This window comes from Schistocerca gregaria, chromosome 3 (assembly GCF_023897955.1).
Source record: "Schistocerca gregaria isolate iqSchGreg1 chromosome 3, iqSchGreg1.2, whole genome shotgun sequence".
Taxonomy (NCBI): domain Eukaryota; kingdom Metazoa; phylum Arthropoda; class Insecta; order Orthoptera; family Acrididae; genus Schistocerca; species Schistocerca gregaria.
This window is the reverse complement of record NC_064922.1, coordinates 881635546-881654602: the sequence shown is the minus strand read 5'-3', so window position 1 is coordinate 881654602 and position 19057 is coordinate 881635546. Positions and strand designations below refer to the sequence as shown.

The 19057-nt window shown below is 38.6% G+C and overlaps 1 protein-coding gene across 4 annotated transcripts in view; it reads left to right on the top strand.

Moving 5' to 3' along the window:
- LOC126355033 (putative leucine-rich repeat-containing protein DDB_G0290503) overlaps positions 1-19057 on the top strand; it is a 512513-nt gene that overhangs the window by 334731 nt on the left and 158725 nt on the right. For all 4 annotated transcript variants that reach the window (XM_050005182.1, XM_050005180.1, XM_050005181.1 and 1 more), the window contains one exon: positions 2070-2285. In XM_050005182.1, the coding sequence (XP_049861139.1) occupies positions 2070-2285 (216 nt within the window). The remainder of the gene's footprint in view (positions 1-2069; positions 2286-19057) is intronic.

The following is a 19057-nucleotide window of genomic DNA, read 5'->3' as shown; positions in this document are numbered from 1 at the left end:
AATTGATGCTTGTGTGTCTATCTTTCACTTTGAAGTTCCTAATCCCGTCATCATGCCACTTTTCATTGATTTAAAAAAGCTACTGCCAACTTTAGGCACTACGCTTTAAGTGTATATATAACCTAACGGTGGGTAGACCTTTGAAGACAACACATTGCTTACAGTTCCCCTGTGCTACATAATAATGTCTGACCACCAAGTTTAACTGTGAGCAATCACTCCATAGAAGGCATTGGAGCACGAGTAATCATGCTGGCCTAGCCACTGTAGTACTGGACATCACAGCTTTGGTGTCTTGCAACTAAGAAGTTGGAAAATAAGGTATCAAATATAAAGATGTTCGCATATGTCAAATCATTTTGAGGAATGATGTGCATCTTCAGCACGGGACTGCTTACAGCAACTTTGCAAGAGGAAGTACCTGCTCAGACAAAAATAGAGAAGTTCCTCATACATAGAGTGATCTTGGTTTTGCAGTTTAGAGTCATGAATCAGTGATCAGATTAGTGGCTGGAAATGGGAAGGCGTTGTCAATGAAACACACTAATGAGTTATAACTCGTATCAGAAATTATGCAAAATAGAGTGACACATCTTGAAATTGGGTACAGCCTTGTGATGCTTGATTTCATTTTACAGCAAGAAAACCTGGCAGTGAATGTATTTTTGTGTACATATACATGATGTATTTTTTCATTTTATTATTACAACTGTCTTCTATGACTGATAAAACTTAATCATGTAATACATTTGGTCATCATCATCATCATCAGTTTCCTGCTGTATTTGCAGGTTCTTTGCATCTGTTTCATGTGACTCATTGCACCCTTCTTAATTCTGGTGTATGTACTGCCATCCATCACATCATCCATGATCAGGAATGTCTGGCTTCCTCACCTCCTCTTTCCTTTCATGTACCCTTTTAAGACTGTTTTTGTAAGCCCCTCATTCGTTATTAATTTATGTCGATACATTGGGTATGAGTGTTTATTTATTTGTGATTAGACTCTAATGAACACGTTGCTGTGTGCCATGAGCCAGACAACAGTAAACAAACAAACCATAATAACAAAGTAAATAAATAAATAATGTCTTGTACATCACATTGTCCAATGCACTCTACAAGATGCTGACACCAAACATTAATGTGTAACCGCATCCCATTTGTCATAATGTGTAACCTCATCCTATTTGTCATCTACTAACTGCATTTACACTTTCTCATTCAGATATATTCATAAATACTTAGACATATCTAAAAACAAAGATGATGTGATTTACCCAACAAAAGCGCTGACAGGTCGATAGACACACAAACAAACACAAAATTCAAGCTTTCGCAACCAACGGTTGCTTCGTCAGGAAAGAGGGAAGGAGAGGGAAAGACAAAAGGATGTGGGTTTTAAGGGAGAGGGTAAGGAGTCATTCCAATCCCGGGAGCGGAAAGACTTACCTTAGGGGGAAAAAAGGACAGGTATACACTCGCACACACATACATATCCATCCGCACATACACATACACATACCGTTGGTTGCAAAAGCTTGAATTTTGTGTGTGTGTTTGTGTTTGTTTGCGTGTCTATTGATCTGCCAGCACTTTCGTTGGGTAAGTCACATCATCTTTGGTTTTAGATATATTTTTCCCAAGTGGAATGTTTCCCTCTATTATATAAATACTTAGACATATGTATATCTAATTACAGGAGTGACTATATAAAAGGCCAGGTACTATTAGGAACAAGTCACTCATAATTACGATAATCAAAAGTGGTGGGTGGAGGAATAACAATGTAATGAGTAAAGTACTTACCAAATCGCTAATGCATTGTGTGGTCAATACACACATGAGCCTATTGGCTGCTCAATACCTCAGTTATTTAATATCTTTCCCCTTCCACTATATATATAAATATCACTTATACGTTTACTAATCTGAGTGAATATTGTCCAATGTTCATATAAAATACTTTAAGCTTGATCTAAAGAAATATTTAGCATGTTTCTTGAGAATTGCAGCACTGCATTTCAACCACGTGCCAAGACCCTAACTCTAAAAAATCTTGCCTACAGGTTGCTACTGAGGAACGCCTGTCATATGTTAAAGAAGAATATAATAAAATGCTGGAAGAATACACAATAAGAGAAAGAGAACTGGAAATATTACATGGACAAATGAGTGAACAAAATGGAGATGAGCATCAGGTTAGAGAACTATTGGCATCTTCTGAAACAGAGATGTTGGAACTGGAGGGAAGACTGCATGCATTAAGGACACAGACAAATGAGGTACTGATGAGTGTTAATATAGAAAAAAACTTCTGATATTTGTAGTATATCCTCTAAATTATCAGCATTTAGTTCATTCATTTTTGTACAGTATTTACCAAATAGAAGAGGTGCTGAGGTGCGAACAAGCTTATATAAAGGATGATAGACTGCTTATCTTCATGAAAAATACATTCTCTTAGGGTTGAGAAAAATGGAAGAAAGCATTTACATGCACACAGCTTTATCATATCTTAGTACTGCCATGCTGAAGGTCACCAGTGACTGGATACATTTGAGTATCTCTCTCTCTCTCTCTCTCTCTCTCTCTCTCTCTCTCTCTCTCTCTCTCTCTCTCTGTGTGTGTGTGTGTGTGTGTGTGTGTGTGTGTGTGTGGGTGTGTGTGTGTGGGTGTGTAAATGTTACACACATAAAAAAAAAGCTATGCATCATCTCGGTTCTGACAGTTCTAGAACTTATACAGAAAACTGGAATAGAGATCAATGTAAACATCATTTCTGCCCTTTTTATTGCTCATCAAAACCACACATTGCATGTTGTACCACCATACAGTGAAACCTTCAGAGGTGGTAGTCAAGATTACTGTATGCACTGGTACCTCTAATTCCCAGTAGCACATCCTCTTGCATTGATGAATGTCTGTATTCATCATGGCATACTATCCACAAGTTCATCAAGGCCCTGTTGGTCCAGATTGTTCAACTCCTCAATGGCGATTCGGCATAGATCCCTCAGAGGGGTTTGTGGGTCACATTGTCCATAAACAGTGCAAATTGTCGTCCATGAAGATGAATGCCTTGCCAATGTGCTTCCGATAGGGTTGCACTTAATGTTATAGGATGGCATTCACGTATCGTACACCTATTACAGCGCCTCCCATGACCACCAGCGGCGTACATTGGCTCCACATAATGCCACCCCAAAACCGGCAGGGAACCTCCACCTTGCAGCACTCACTGGACCGTGTGTCTAAGGCATTCAGCCTGCCTAGGTTGCCTCCATACATGTCTCTGACGATTGTCTTGTTGAAGGCATATGTGACACTGATGCCAATCCTCAGCGGTCCGTTTGGCATGTTGTTGGGCCTATCTGTACAGCACTGCATGGTGTCATTGTTGCAAAGATGCCCCTCACCATGGACATTGGGAGTGAAGTTGCTCATCCTGCAGCCTTCTGTGCGCAGTTAGAGTCATAACAAGATGTCCTGTGGCTGCAGGAAAAGCATTATTCAACATGGAGACATTGTTGTCAGGGTTCCTCCGAGTGATAATCCATAGATCGTGGTCATCTACTGCAGTAGTAGCCCTTGAGCGGCCTCAGAAAGGCATGTTATCAACAGTTCCTGTCTCTCTGTATCTCCTCCATGTCTGAACAACATCACTTTGGTTCACTCCAAGACACCTGGCCATTTCCCTTGTTGAGAGTCCTTCCTGGCACAAAGTAACAATGCAGACATAATCGAACCATGGTATTGACCGTCTAGGCATGGCTGAACTACACACAACACGAGCTGTATACCTCCTTCCTGGCAGAATGACTGGAACTGATTGGCTGTTGGACCCCTTCTGTCTAATAGGCACTACTCATGCATGGTTGTTTACATCTTTGGGTGGGTTTAGTGACATCTCTGAACAGTCAGAGGGACTGTGTCTGTAGTACACTATCCACAGTCAATGACTATCCTGTATGAGCCTCTTCTACAGGATGTGTCCTATCAACCAGTAATTTCTTTTGTGAAGTTATGCCATAAATTAATTTTCTTCTCAAATCAGTTTACTACTTCTTCGTTACTTACTTGATTTACTCATCTAGTTTTCAGCATTTTTCTGTAGCACCACATTTCAAAAGTTTTCGTAATCTTCTCATTTGAACAGTTTGTCAACCAAGTTTTACTTCACACAAGGTCTCACTCCAGATAAACGCCTACTGCAAAGATTTACAAACAGCTAAATTCAGTGTTAACAAATTTCTCTTTCTTAGAAATGCATTTTTTGTTGTTGCCAGTTTTTACTTTATATGATTTGTACTTCTGCCATCACCAGTTATTTTGATGCCCAGATAGCAGATCTAAAGTACTATTTCTCATGTCTTAATTTCCTAGTCTAATTCCATCAGAATCATCTGATTTGATTTTTATTTATTTATTTTTATTGTTCCCTGGGACCACATTAAGGAGAAGTCTCCATGGTCATGGAACGAGTCAATACATGAAATTATAACACGATTGTACAAACAGATAAAATGAAATATAAGAAACATATTCAGGCAACAAGTCTTTAGTTTAAATAAAGAAAATCAAGAATGTAACACTGGAATTTGCTTAATTTTTTAGCTCTTCCAGGAGCTCCTTGACAGAATAGAAGGAGTGAGCCATGAGGAAACTATTTAGTTTAGACTTAAAAGTGTTTGGGCTACTGCTAAGATTTTTGAGTTCTTGTGGTAGCTTATTGAAAATGGATGCAGCAGAATACTGCACTCCTTTCTGCACAAGAGTCAAGGAAGTGCATTCCACATGCAGATTTGATTTCTGCCTAGTATTAACTGAGTGAAAGCTGCTAACTCTTGGTAATAAGTTAATATTGCTAATAACAAACGACATTAAAGAAAATATATACTGTGAGGGCAATGTCAAAATTCCCAGACTATTGAATAGGGGTCAACAAGAGGTTTTCGAACTTACACCACACGTAGCTCGAACGACTACTTTTCGTGTTGAAATGTCACTTATTTCAGATACTGTTCTAATGGTAAATAAAGCGGCATTTAGTTTCTGAACGAGATCCTGAACATGGGCTTTCCTCAACAGCTTCCTATCTATCCGAACGCCTAGGAACTTGAACTGTTCTGTCTCGCTTATAATATGCCCATTCTGTCTGATTAAAATATCAGTTCTTGTTGAATTGTGAATTAGAAACTGTAAAAACTGAGTCTTACTGTGATTTAGCATCAAATTAATTTCCACAAGTCACGAACTTATTTAATGAACTACATTATTTGATAATGTTTCAATATTACACACAAGATCCTTCACTACCAAGCTGGTGTCATCAGCAAACAGAAATATTTTTGAATCGCCTGTAATACTGGAAGGCATATCATTTATATAAATAAGAAACAGCAGTGGCCTCAGCACCGACCCTTGGGGAATGCCCCACTTAACGGTGCCCCATTGGGACTGAACATCACTACCACTCTCAATATTGCGGAGAATTACCTTCTGCTCTCTGTTCTTAAAGTAAGAGGCGAACCAATTGTAAGCTACTCCCCTTACTCCATAATGGTCCAACTTCTGCAGTAATATTTTGTGGTCAACACCGTCAAAAGCCTTCGTTAAATCAAAGAAAACACCTAACGTTCGCAACCTTTTATTTAATCCGTCCAAAACCTCACAGAGAAAAGAGAATATAGCATTTTCAGTTGTTAAGCCATTTCTAAAACCAAACTGTACTTTTGACAGCAAAGTATGTGAATTTAAATGCTCCAGTAACCTTGTATATACAACCTTCTCGATAACTTTAGCAAACACTGATGGCATAGAAATAGGTCTATAATTGTCAATATTATCCCTGTCTACCTTTTTATAAAGTGGCTTCACTACCGAGTACTTTAATCTGTCAGGAAACCTACCACTCCTAAAGAAAAAGTTACAGATATGGCTAAGTACTGGGCTAACATACATGGAACAATACTTCAGTATTCTGCTAGATACCCTGTCACATCCATGAGAGTTCTTGGTCTTTAGTGATTTAATTATTAACTCAATCTCCCTCTTGTCAGTATCATGGAGGAGCATTTCAGGAAACAGTCTCGGAACACTTTTTTCTAAGAGTGCTATATGATTCCCTGTTGGGACTAGGTTTCTATTTAGTTCACCTGCTATATTCAGAAAGTGATTATTAAATACTGTACATATATGCGACTTATCAGTAACACAGACATTCCCACTATGCACTAATTCTATATCCTCTACCTGTCTCTGCAGACCAGCCACTTCCTTTATGACTGACCATATGGTTTTAATTTTATCCTGAGACTTAGCTATTCTATCTGCATACCACATACTTTTTGCCTTCCTAATAACTTTTTTAAGCACCTTACAATACTGTTTGTAATGGGCTGCTGCATTTAGATTCTGACTGTTTCTAACATATTGATGTAATGGCCACTTTGTTCTACAAGATATTCTTATCCCTCTAGTCAGCCACCCAGGCTGCCTGTTTGTGCTAGTACCCTGTTTTGAACGTTCTAACGGAAAGCAACTTTCAAAGAGCATGAGAAAAGTCTTGAGAAAAGCATTATATTTATTGTCTACTGTATCAGTGCTATAAACATCTTGCCACTCTTGTTCCTTGATGAGGTTTACAAATGTGTCTACAGCAACTGAATCTGCTTTCCTAAACAGCTGATGACTATATTTAACATGTGATGCAGCACAAAAATCTTTTAGAGTTAAAATTTGTGCATCATGATCTGAAAGGCCATTCACCTCTTTGCTAACAGAATGCCCTTCTAGTAATGAGGAATGAACAAAAATATTGTCTATGGTTGTTCTACTGTTCCCCTGCACTCTCGTTGGAAAGAATACGGTTTGCATAAGATTATATGAATTAAGGAGTTCTACCAGCATCCTTTTCCTTGCACCATCATTTATACAATTAATTTTGAAGTCACCACATATAACTAACTTTTGTATTTCCTATAAAGTGAACCAAGAACCTCCTCTAGCTTTAGCAAAAATGTTGTGAAATCAGAGTCTGGGGATCTATAAATAACAACAGTTAGAAGTTTAGCTCCACTAAATTTAACCACACCTGCACAACATTCAAACACCATTTCAGTGCAGTACTTTGAAACATCAATTGACTCAAATGGGATACCGTTTTTCACATACATAGCTACTCCCCCACACCGCAAAGAGCTCCTAGAAAAGCTGCCAGCCAACCTGTATCCTGGTAAAGGAAGCCTCTGAATTATCTCCTTATTTAAGAAGTGTTCAGATATACCAATAATTTCAGAGTGAACATCTATAAGCAATTCACTGACTTTATCTCTAATACCCTGTATATTTTTATGAAATATACTAATTCCCTCATTAATCGGATACCTAAGCTTTGTCAAAAGTGGTTTCTTTGTTAGAGAGACTTCCCTTAAGCAGGAATACCTATCAGCTGACGTCAATCTAAAAAAGGTACAGCTCTAACACCCACAACTACCGGAATTTTCCCCCACCTATGCTGTCACTATAAGCTTTCCAAACCTCCCTTTTCCATACCTTTTGAGGTGCAGGCCATGTCTAGTGAAACCCGTCCTGCTGATAGACTCCACCGACACCACTGAAATGTGACTCATGCCTTCTGTCATCACCGCACCCCCAAGTCTCATATTATTATGCCTGACGGCTGTATTAAGATGAGGCCGATCGTGACGCTGAAACAGCTCCACGAAATGCACATTCATGTTGCCAGTGTGAGTGGCTATCTTTTCCAGGTCATGTCATACTCCTCATCCCCTATCAATACTATTACCAGCCCCACCCACAATCACTATCTGATCCTCTTTAGTAAAATCCCTACATAACCCCCTATGTTAACAGTCACCTGAGCCAATCCTGCATTAGGCTTCACAATTCTGGTGACCTGGTACTCACTCCCCAAAACTTCCTGCAACTGCTGGCGTACACCTCTACCATGAGAACTACCTAACAGCAGATTCCATTACCCTTGGTATCTTTTTGTAAACCTCTTTTCAAAACAGTATCTCTTTGATTCAACTGATTTTGCAAGTCTGTTGCTGTCTTTGATGGAAGTACAGTGTCATCAGTCAACCTCAAATTATAAATTTTTTGCCTTGAACTTTAATTCTGTTTTCTATACTTCATCTATACATGGTGGAGAAAAATTGTGTCACAAAATTTTAACCCTGGATAGTTAATGCCAGTAAGAACTAAAATTACTAATGTTGTGTAGGTCAACAATGCACTATTTTTAAACTATGGAAACTTGGCACCACGCACTCTGATTGCCCTTTTGCCGGATGCTCTAGACAATGCATGACCATGAATGCTTTGCCTGCCAGAGATCGTAATGTATCCAAGGCAGCCCGCATGCTCAGTGGTAGCATGCTAGCCTTCCACACTGGAGGGCCTGGAGCGAATCTTCCGGGGTCCTTGACACATCTATTGTAGTATTGTTATAAGAAATACTGGGAACAAACCCATCAACAGCTGTTAGTTCGCGTACAGAAAGCTTGTGAACAAATTGTGTCAACCCTGAGAGGGGCCTTTTGTAGCTAGGATAATGTTTACTTAAAGCAGGTGCTCGAACTGGTGATCGACTGACACGAGTTTGGTAATGTTGCATGGCCTTTTGCTGAGCTCTTTCAAATTATTCCTGGCACTGCCCTTACATGATCGGCAGCTTGTTGAATGTGCTCCATCAATTCTTCTTTGTTTCTAGGTGGTTTGCATCCTAGTGGGTTCACTAGAACCTTGAAGAATCCCATAGGAAAAAGTCTGGTTGCGTGAGGTCTGATGATCATGGGGGCCATGTCCTGCAACCACGTCTGCCAGTTACCTGGCTGTCAAAGAGTTAATTTAAATATCTGCACACAGCATGGCTATTATGTGTGAGTGCTCCATCATGCAGCAAATGTGTAGCCGTATGTCCAGGGGAACATCTTTCAGCAGGCTGGGTAGATTTCCTTGCAAGAAGTGAATGTAATTTTCACCGGTAACTTGAGGACATAGATGGGCCAACCCAATCAGATGGTCACCCACAATGCCTGCCCAAATGTTGAGCAAAAATGGGTCCTGGTGTATGTCACATGAGGATTTTCCCTTTCCCAGAAATGAATGTTTCAAATGTTGTAAAGGACATCCCCGTGGAAGGTGCACTTGTCAATAAACAACACAGTAGTGGGGAAATCGGGATCTCGTGCAACATGTCGCAGAAACTACCGGAAAAACCCTAGCCTGTGTACATATTCTGCAACAAGATTTAGGTCTCGGCAGGGTGGAAGCTAAAAGGATGCTGGTCATCATCCCTCAAAACCTCCCAGACTGACCGATGAGTGACCCCCATGTCATGTCCAACCACTTGAGTACCTGTTGTAGGTGTTTCCTCAAAGCACACAAGAACAGTCTCTTCAAACAAAACTTTGTTTCCTCAAAGCACACAAGAACAGTCTCTTCAAACGAAACTTTGTTTCCTCAAAGCACACAAGAACAGTCTCTTCAAACGTAACTTCCCATTCTGTTCGATGTCTTCCAGCATCACTATATTCTGCTAATGAGCCTCTTTTGCCACGTCACAGGGTGAACTGCTGTAAATGTTTCCAGATGTGGGTAGCGTCTTGGCGGGTACCATTCTTCATACAACCATCAAGCTTCATCTGCGTAACTGTCAACTAGTCCATAAACAAAAACCATATCTTGTTGCAGGTGATGTGTGTGTGCTCTGAAACAAAGCTTAGGTGTGAATGCCTCTGATGTGAGGTGGAGAAGAACAGCAAGACCTATATGACATGTGTGGGTATCGTGTTGGAGCAGTGATGGGGTGAGAGACATTTGTATGTGTGAACTGACAACCATAGTGCTGCCCGTTAACGGCCTAATGGCAACAGGGCAATTCCACGGCAAATCAGAACACGTTCTAGTTTAAAAATGGTGTGTTGTTGACATACCCAACATTAGTAATTGTGATTCCTATTGTCATCAGCTATCCAGGGTTAAAATTTCGTGACACAATTTTTCTCCACCTCATATACATGTACATACATACTCTGCAAGCCACTGTATGGTACGTAGTGGTAGGGCCCTTGTACCACTGTTGGTCATTTCCTTTCCTGTTCCACTTGTAAATATAACAAAGTGACAAAATATTGTGTCAGATCTCCTTTTGCCCAGCAGACTGTCATGGCATGGACTCAACAAGTGGTGGAAGTCCCATGCAGCAATACTGACCCTTGCTACCTCTATAGCAGTCCATAATTGCGGAACTGTTGCTGGTGCAGGATTTTGTGCATGAATTGATCTCTCATTTATATCATATAAATATTTGATAGGATTCATGCTGGGTGATCTATTTGGGCAAATTATTCACTTAAACTGTCCAGATTTTTCTTCAAACCAGTCATGAACTATTGTGGCCTGGTGACGTGGCACATTGTTGTCCATAAAAATCCCATCCTTGTTTGTGAACGTGAAGTTCATGAATGGCTGCAAATGGTCTTGAAGTAGCCAAACATAACCATTTTCAGACAGTGACTGGTTCAGTTGGACCAGAGGATCCAGTCCATTCCATGAAAACACGGTCCATACCATTATGGAGCCACCAATAGCTTGCACATTGCCTTTTTGACAACCTGAGCCCGTGACTTCCTGGGGACTGCGCCACCCTTGAAACCTACCACGAGCTCTTACCAACTGAAATCAGGACTCATCTGACCAGGCCACAGTTTTCCAGTTGCCTAGAGATAGAGTCCAACCGATACTGTCCCAGGCCTAGGGGGACAGTGCAGGTGATGCCGTGCTGTTAGCAAAGGTATTTATGTGAGTCATCGTCTGCCAAATCCCATTAATACCAAATTTTGGTGCACTGTCCTAATGGAAATATTCATTGTATATCCTGCATTGATTTCTGCCATTATTTAACACATTGTTTCTTGTCTGTTAGCACTGACAACTCTACACAAATGGTGTTGCTCTCAGTCGTTAAGTGAAGGCTGTCATCCACAGTGTTGTCTGTGGTGAGAGGTAAAGCCTGAAATTTGGTATTCTCAGTATACTCTTGACACTGTAGATGTGGGAATATTGAATTCCCTTATGATTTTCAAAATGGAATGTCCCATGCATCTGTCTCCATTTACCATTCCACATTCAAAGTCTGTCAATTCCCATTGTGCAGCCTTAATCACATTGGAAACCTTTTCTCATGTGTCACCTGAGTACAGATGACAGCTCCTTTTATATCTTGTGACTGCAATACTACCTCTATCAGCATATCATCATCCCGTGACTTTCACCACATCAGTGTAGGGCAAGGGAAAAATGACCATCTATATGCGCCTATATGAACCCTAATTTCTCTTATCTTATCTTTGTGGTCCCTATACAAAATGTACTTAAGCAGCAGTAGAATTGTTCTGCTGTCAGTTTCAAATGCATGTTCTCTAAATTTTCTTAATAGTGGTCTGCGAAAAGAACATTGTCTTTTCTCCAGGGATTCCCACTTGAGTTTTCGATGCATCCCTATAATACACACATGTTGATCAAACCAACCAGTAACAAATCTAACAGCCTGCCTCTGAATTTCTTCTAAGTTTTTCTTCAATCAAACCTGCTGGAATCGCAAACACTTGGATAGTATTCAGGAATGGGTATGCACTAATGTTCTATACACGGTCTCCTTAGCAGGTGAACCACAGTTTCCTAAAATTCTCCCAATAAACCAAAGTCAACAGTTCACTATCCCTACTAATGACCGTCTGTGCTTGCTCCATTTCATATCACTCTGCAATGTTATGATTTGATATTTAATCATTTGGACTGTGTCAAGCAGCACACTACTAATTCTGTATTTCAACTTTATGGGATTGTTTTTCCTACACATCTACATTAACTTACATTTTTCTACATTTAGAGCAAGCTGCATTCATCAGAGCAACTAGAAATTTTGCCCAAGCCATTTTATATCCTCCTACAGTCACTCAATGGCACCTTTTTGCATGCCACAGCATAATCAGCAAATGGCTGCTGGTTACTGCTCACCCGGTCTGTCAGATCGTTTATGTGTATGGAGAATATTTCTTCTTGGTTTTCCTTACTGGTCATTCAGTGTACGTACAGATTGAATATCATCTGAGATTGGCTATAACATTGTCTCATCCCCATCTCGAAAACTGCTTGTTTTCCTCATCATTCAGTTCTTGCAGTTGGTATTCATACAAATTGCGAACAGTCTTTCACTTCCTATAATTGATCCATTCTACCTTCAGAATTTCAAAGAGTGTATTACATTTGACATTGTCAGACACTCTTTCTAGATCCACAAATTCTCTAAAGGCAGGTTTGCCTTTTGTAAATGTATTTGCTAAAGTAAGTATTGCTTCAGGTGACCCTTCATTTCTCTGGAATCCAGATTGATAATCTCCAAAGATTACTTCTACCAGCCCTTCCATTCTTCTATAAATAATTTGTGCTAGTATTGTGCAGCCATGACATTAATCTTATGGTTTGGTAGTATTCACTCCTGTCAGCACCTTTATCTATGAAATAGTAGGTATTACAGTCTTCTAGAAGCTGAAGTTAGTTTTCCTGCTGCTTCATATACCTTTTATACCAGGCAAAATAATTTCATTGTGGCTGGCTCTCCCAAGAATCTCAATACTTTTGAGGGAATACAGATGTCTAACAAATGACATGACACAAAATGCTAAACAGAAAAGCAGGAATGACTAAAGCTGAAATGCAAGCCTGTAAAACAATGCATGACTATTGGGGTTGGCGGCAGATGGGGCGGGATAGGGGGGATTTGGCAGACAGATGATTTATCTAAAAGTAATCAATTTAAAAAAAATACTGTAAATAATGATGGCAGCAATAAAAATGGTCTCAAATGTTTCTCAATTTTGAATTCTTTTTATAGTATATCTCCCATCCTGGTTTCCTCATTTCATTTACAAGGTGTACAACTTTGCTTCCAACATTTGCCGATAGGTGGCGACAATGATAAGTAACGGTCGAAAGAAACAGATCGCAGCCATCAGGCAGTTAGCTTGGACCTCAGTCAACATAACCTCATTCAAACATTAGTCGATTTGTGTCGGCATCGTTTGAAAATGTCAGTTTACGAGCCAATGCTCGTCATTTGCGGGAGGTGTTACTGTTTTGTTTCAATATGAAGAAAACAGTGCCTGAGTCTCATCGATTGCTCTCAAGTACATATGGTAAGGACACTATTAGTGAAAGAACGTGTAATGAGTGGTTTCAATGCTTCAAGAACGATGATTTTAACATCGTAGACCAGCATAGTGGTGGAAGAGAGAAAGTTTTCGAAGGTGCAGAATTGGAGACATTGCTGAGTGAAGACTCACGTCAAACTCAAGAATAATCGGCATGATTAGTAGGAGTGACACAGCAATCCGTTTCAAAACGTCTCAAGGCTATGGGCATGATTCAGAAAGAAGGAACTTGCATCCCCTGTGAGCTGAAACCAAGAGATGTTGAACGGCGTTTGTGTGTTTGTAAACAGTTGCTTCAGAGGCAAAAACGGAAGGGATTTCTGCATCGCATTGTAACTGGGGACAAAAAATGGGTTCATTATGATAATCCTAAATGCAAAAATTCCACGTCAACGGCCAAACTGAATATTCACAGCTCCGAGATCATGCCCTGCATTTGGTGGGACCAGGACGGCATCGTGTACTGTGAGAAACAGTGAAACAGTCATAGGTGCTCGTTATCGAACACAATTAATGCATTTGAGCAGAGCATTAAAAGACAAACGGCCGCAACACAGCGAGAGGCACAATAAAGTGATTTTGCAGCATGGCAACGCTTGACCCCATATTGCAAAAAAGGTCAAAACATACTTGTATATGTTAAAATGGGAAGTCCTACTCCACCCGCCATATTATCCAGACTTTGCTCCCTCTGACTATCTACATCTTAGATCAATCGTGCATGGCCTGGCTGACAACCACTTCTGACCTCATGCAGAAGTCACATATTGGATCGATTCATGAATCACTTTAAAAGATGATCAATTTTTTCGACGCAGGATTCGTACACTGCCTGAAAGATTTGAGAAAGTAGTGGCCAACGATGGAAAATACTTTGAATGATACACATGTAACCAATTTGTTTCATTGAAGCTTTAAATGTTGGGGAAAAAACGGCGGAAGCAAAGTTGTACATCTTGTACTTTTTCTTCTCTTTATGTAATAATGTCTTCAAGTTTGTTTCCTTCTTATATATCCTGTCCATATATTCTATAGATTTCTTCTAGACTCTCGATATATTCCTTCCACACTTCAGCCTTCCCTCCTTTGATTAGCACTGGCTTGCCATCAGAGTTCTTAATATCCTTCCAGGTGTATCTCTTTTCTCTAAAGATATTTTTAATTTTTCAATAAGCAAAATAAATTTTTGGTCAGATGTTTGAGCAGAGTGAAAGCAAAATTCCCTATAAATTTCACAGTGGTTTCATAGCCAAACAAATAGTGCAAAATAAACAAATGGATTATCAAATTCACCATTGCAAGGACTACTGTTGCAAAATAGAATTTATTTGTTTAAATTTAATCAGACAATTAAGAAACATTTAACTAGTGATGTGAGGAAAAATTTATGTCCGAATTTTCATAGTCAAATAGAGAATGGGAAGTGTACAAATACAGTATCAAATTGACCAGCAAAAGTTCGAGTTTTGCCAAAAAATATTTAATGGCTTTAAAGCAAAACACAGAAATTTAGGAAAACTTAATTCCAGATTTTCAGAGCCAAACAAAGTGTGGGACATGGACAAACAAGGTATGAAATTGACCTGCATGTGGGGGCTAGTAATCATGGTATATAAGAAAAATTTCATTAACAGTTTGAGAAAAAATAAAAATATTTCGTGAACAGCTGCTACGAGACTAAAGTGCAAAAAAGTTTATCTCTTCAAGACCAAGCTATTTTATGCATTAGTAGTTTCATTGGTACTATATTTAACTGACAATAAGGCTTCCTTTCAATCAAGTACTAAATTCAGAACATTCCAAGAATATAAGATGATAGGAAAGCAAATGAGGTGTCAATGCGATCATGCTTTCTGAAAAAAACTTGAAAATAACACAATATTTTGAAAAAAGAAGTGGTCAGTTAAATTATTTATCTAAAATTAAGAAATAGAATATTAGAGATTCCTCTAATATTCTATTTCTTATCATATCTTAAGTTATAGAAACCAGTATGCTGTTCTCGACAGCGAGTGTGTATCAGAGACAACAGGAGTGCCCTGGGGAAGTGTGATGGGACCACTGTCTTTCTCTATATACATAAAGCATTTGGCTGGCAGAGTGGACAGCAGTCTGTGGATGTTTGCTGGATATGAGATGATACAAGATGACTTAGACAAAATTTCTATTTCATTTGATGGATGGAAGCTAGGTCTAAATGCATAAAAATGTGAATTAATGTGAATGAGAAACAAAAACAAACCCATATGAAATGGAACTATCATGTGAGTATTGTGGTAGCAAAGGCAAATGGTCAACTTTGATTTATTGGGAGAATTCTAGGAAACTATGGTTGATCTGTAAAGGAAGGACACTAGTGCACCCTATTCTTGAGTACTGCCCTGGTGTTTGAGATTCATACCAGGTTGGATAAAAAGGGGACATCAGAGCAATTTAGAGGTGGGCTGCTAGAATTGTTACTTGTAGGTTCGAACAACACGCAAGTGTTATGGAAATGCTTCGACAACTCAATTGGTAATCCCTGGAGGAAAGGCAATATTCTTTTCTATGAACACTATTGAGAAAATTTAGAGAACTGTCATTTGAAGCTGACAGCAGCATTCTTGTTGCCTCCAACATACATTGTTCATAAGCACCATGAAGACAGGATACGAGAAATTAGGGTGTGTGCGCTCAACTACTGTTCGGTGCCCATTGTGCTGGCTGCTTGTGATGTGGAACTGCTGACTGCAAACTTTGTGTGGGAATTGCTGATAAACAGGTGTAGGGTGCCTACTGTGATCTCTGTGTCCGATTTGTCAAACTATTGTTCCTGGCAAATTAGTTAACACACATAACAGAGTCAGAGTATGCAAAGTTTCTATATATACAGCTGTAACAGTCAATTTTCTGACTCTTCATTACTTAAAGACTATTCAAAATTAAATTCAGTTTATAGAAAATCTCATTTGTTTTTAATACTGACTGATAAATATTGCAGAACACTCATTACTATTTTTTGTTGTCATTTTTTAATGTCTTGACACCCTTTTGTTTATTACTACTGCTATAAAAATTTATTCTTTTATGCAGTATTTACCCAAGTACAAGATGATCATGAATGTAAGAGGGCACACACACACAAAAAAAAACCTCATAGCAATATTGTAATTGATGTTAAGGTGCTTTTCAATAAGTCTTTTCTTCTTTCTAAGTGTTCAAAAACTATTTAATACTTGTACAATTCTTCACCTATCTTTATTACATTCCTCTGATATACATTCAGGGTTACCTGTCATTTCCTGGCAGTCAGATCCATTGAAGTGATATATCTCCTCTGTTCAAATTTAGCTAGCAACTTTCGAGTGCAGATGGGTCTGACTCTCACTGTTCCTTTGTGTTTATTATGTGCCCTTGTATTTAATACCAAGTGCACCCCTTCTGTAGCTTTCCTTATTACTAATAAGGGATTGTTATGTAAACTTAAACTTCTTTCTATTATTCTATTTCCACCATCTTATTTACCTCTTATTGTACGGCAGGCTTTAAACTTAAAGGAGTGGGATACAGTTTACAAGGGAATCATTCATTGTTTGTTATTTTAAATTGGCAGACATGCTCACCTGTTACTCCTGGTTTATCAAGGAAGATGCTGCTGTACTTTAATGTGATACTGTATAAATAATGCCTTTGTCACACAGGTAAAATGCTACATTTGTAAGCTTTAATCCATATCTGTTCATTCAATTCATCAAAGTCGATTACTAATTCCCCTGTTGCGCACTACCTGAGTAGTACCACTAAATGTTCATTATCTAATAATATATTTTGTATATTTGCCAGGTTATTTACGTTAAATAGTACTCCGTAATTAGAATCTCCATTTTCTCAGTACAGTACTTTAGTGTCAAAGTCTAATTATTCTTACACACTATTAATCAGTCAGTACCTAGTAGTATTTGCTATTTTACATTAGATACCACTAATAAAGTTTGCATACACCTGAACTTATTTATGTCTACAGGTAACCATGCTTCTTCTTTAATTATCCTTCCTTTATTTCCACTTGTTCCAACAATATAGACTCCAGTTACTGATAATACGGGACAAGAATTCTTATTTCTACTTGACTCCATGAAATCTTGTGATACTAAGATATCTCACTCCTGAAGTCATTGTAAATATCTACCTTCTTTCTCCATACATTTCTTACTTCTGTAGATTTTGTTTATTCTTCATCTGACACCTTATCTTCAGTCAATAACCATTCCTTTTTATGAATAGTTCATGTGAAAGCAATTATTTCCTCTCCATATGGACCTATGATCCTGTCAGCACATCCTGGATTGTGGCTCTTTTCCAGGATGTTCCCCGTTTTCTCTTACTGTAATAGGATAATTACCCTTGTGTGTGTCTCAATAGTACAGTAGCATCAACAGTATTTGAGGCATTTGGGACAAATACTTGGGATTGCACTTTCTTTTCCCCATGCACCCCTTGATAGCCTCTATTCCTAATTTTACTGTTAACTCTACAGAAGTTATTTTCCTTTTTCTTTGCAAATTTGTTTAGATAACTGTTACTCATTATTGTCACTTACTCAATTTTCCCACTGTGTATAATAACTTCTTTCCTTATTTAAAGTGTCCAGGCCTTCAACAAAAGTTTAAAAAATCACCAACATTCATCCACCCCCAATACCAGATCCCTTTCCTAACATAATATGACAGTCTGTGAACTAATACTTGTACAAGAGATGTCTCTTCTTTTGGAATAGCTAAATATTTTGATCTAGTGAGATGCCACTCTGTATACTTCTTTTAACTACTCCATGTACTTCTTTAATACTTTGGATTTAATAATTCTAATGTCCCTGTTTGCTTGTCGACCAGCACTTTCGTATAAGCTTTTTCTGAAAACCCTCCCATGATTTAAATTTTTCCTAATGGACAGTTTCCCATTGTGTGGCATCACTCACTAAGTAACTGAGAGTCAAATTTATTCTGTTTAAGTCCTCCCATTTCGTAGATAATGATCTGAAGAATACCTTCAAAAATAGGTAGTATATACTTGCCCATCAGGCTTTAATTTAGGAAAGTTGCTATAAATCCATTTGTGTTCCAAGCTGAAGCCACCCTAACTGATCACCTCATGTCCCATTGTTACCACTATCTGACCTCTTGCAGTGTTCTAATGGGTCTTTTCCAATTCTTCCCACTTGTATATTGCCCACAGAATTAGGCATAGTGTTGGCAGAATCTACTTTTTCTTGTACTTTCAGTAGTCATTCTTCCAAATGAGCCGATGTGTTTCATTGAATTCTCTGCTCTGTTCTAATAAACTGATGGGTTTTGATAAATTCCTTGTTCTGATCTAACACCTCTACCCTGCCCCATGTATCAGAGATTTTTATTATTTAACGTCTTAAGTCCATTATGTTCTTTGTTTCTTATTAGATCGCACTGTTTATTTACTTCAGCCTGTAACTCCTTAGACAAATTTGATATTATTGATTCTAAATGAGGAATCTGAACAACTTGTGTATCAATGATAGAAGTATATTCCGTTGATTTCGTTTTAGTGGTTTTAACTTCGGTCATCAGTTCCACCAACTTCACAAATAAGGCCATTACATTCTCTTCCACTTTTAATGTGACCGCAGGCATATAATAGTAAACAAACTAAATATTTAGAATTGAAAGTATTTCTGTCTTGTCACTTCATGTTAACCTCCCTACGCCAATTGAACCTTAGTTTAAACACAACAAAGTGCATGAAATCTCAGTTCTAGTTTGAGAACTGCTCACCTGACGATGAGAACAGTTCACTGTGCT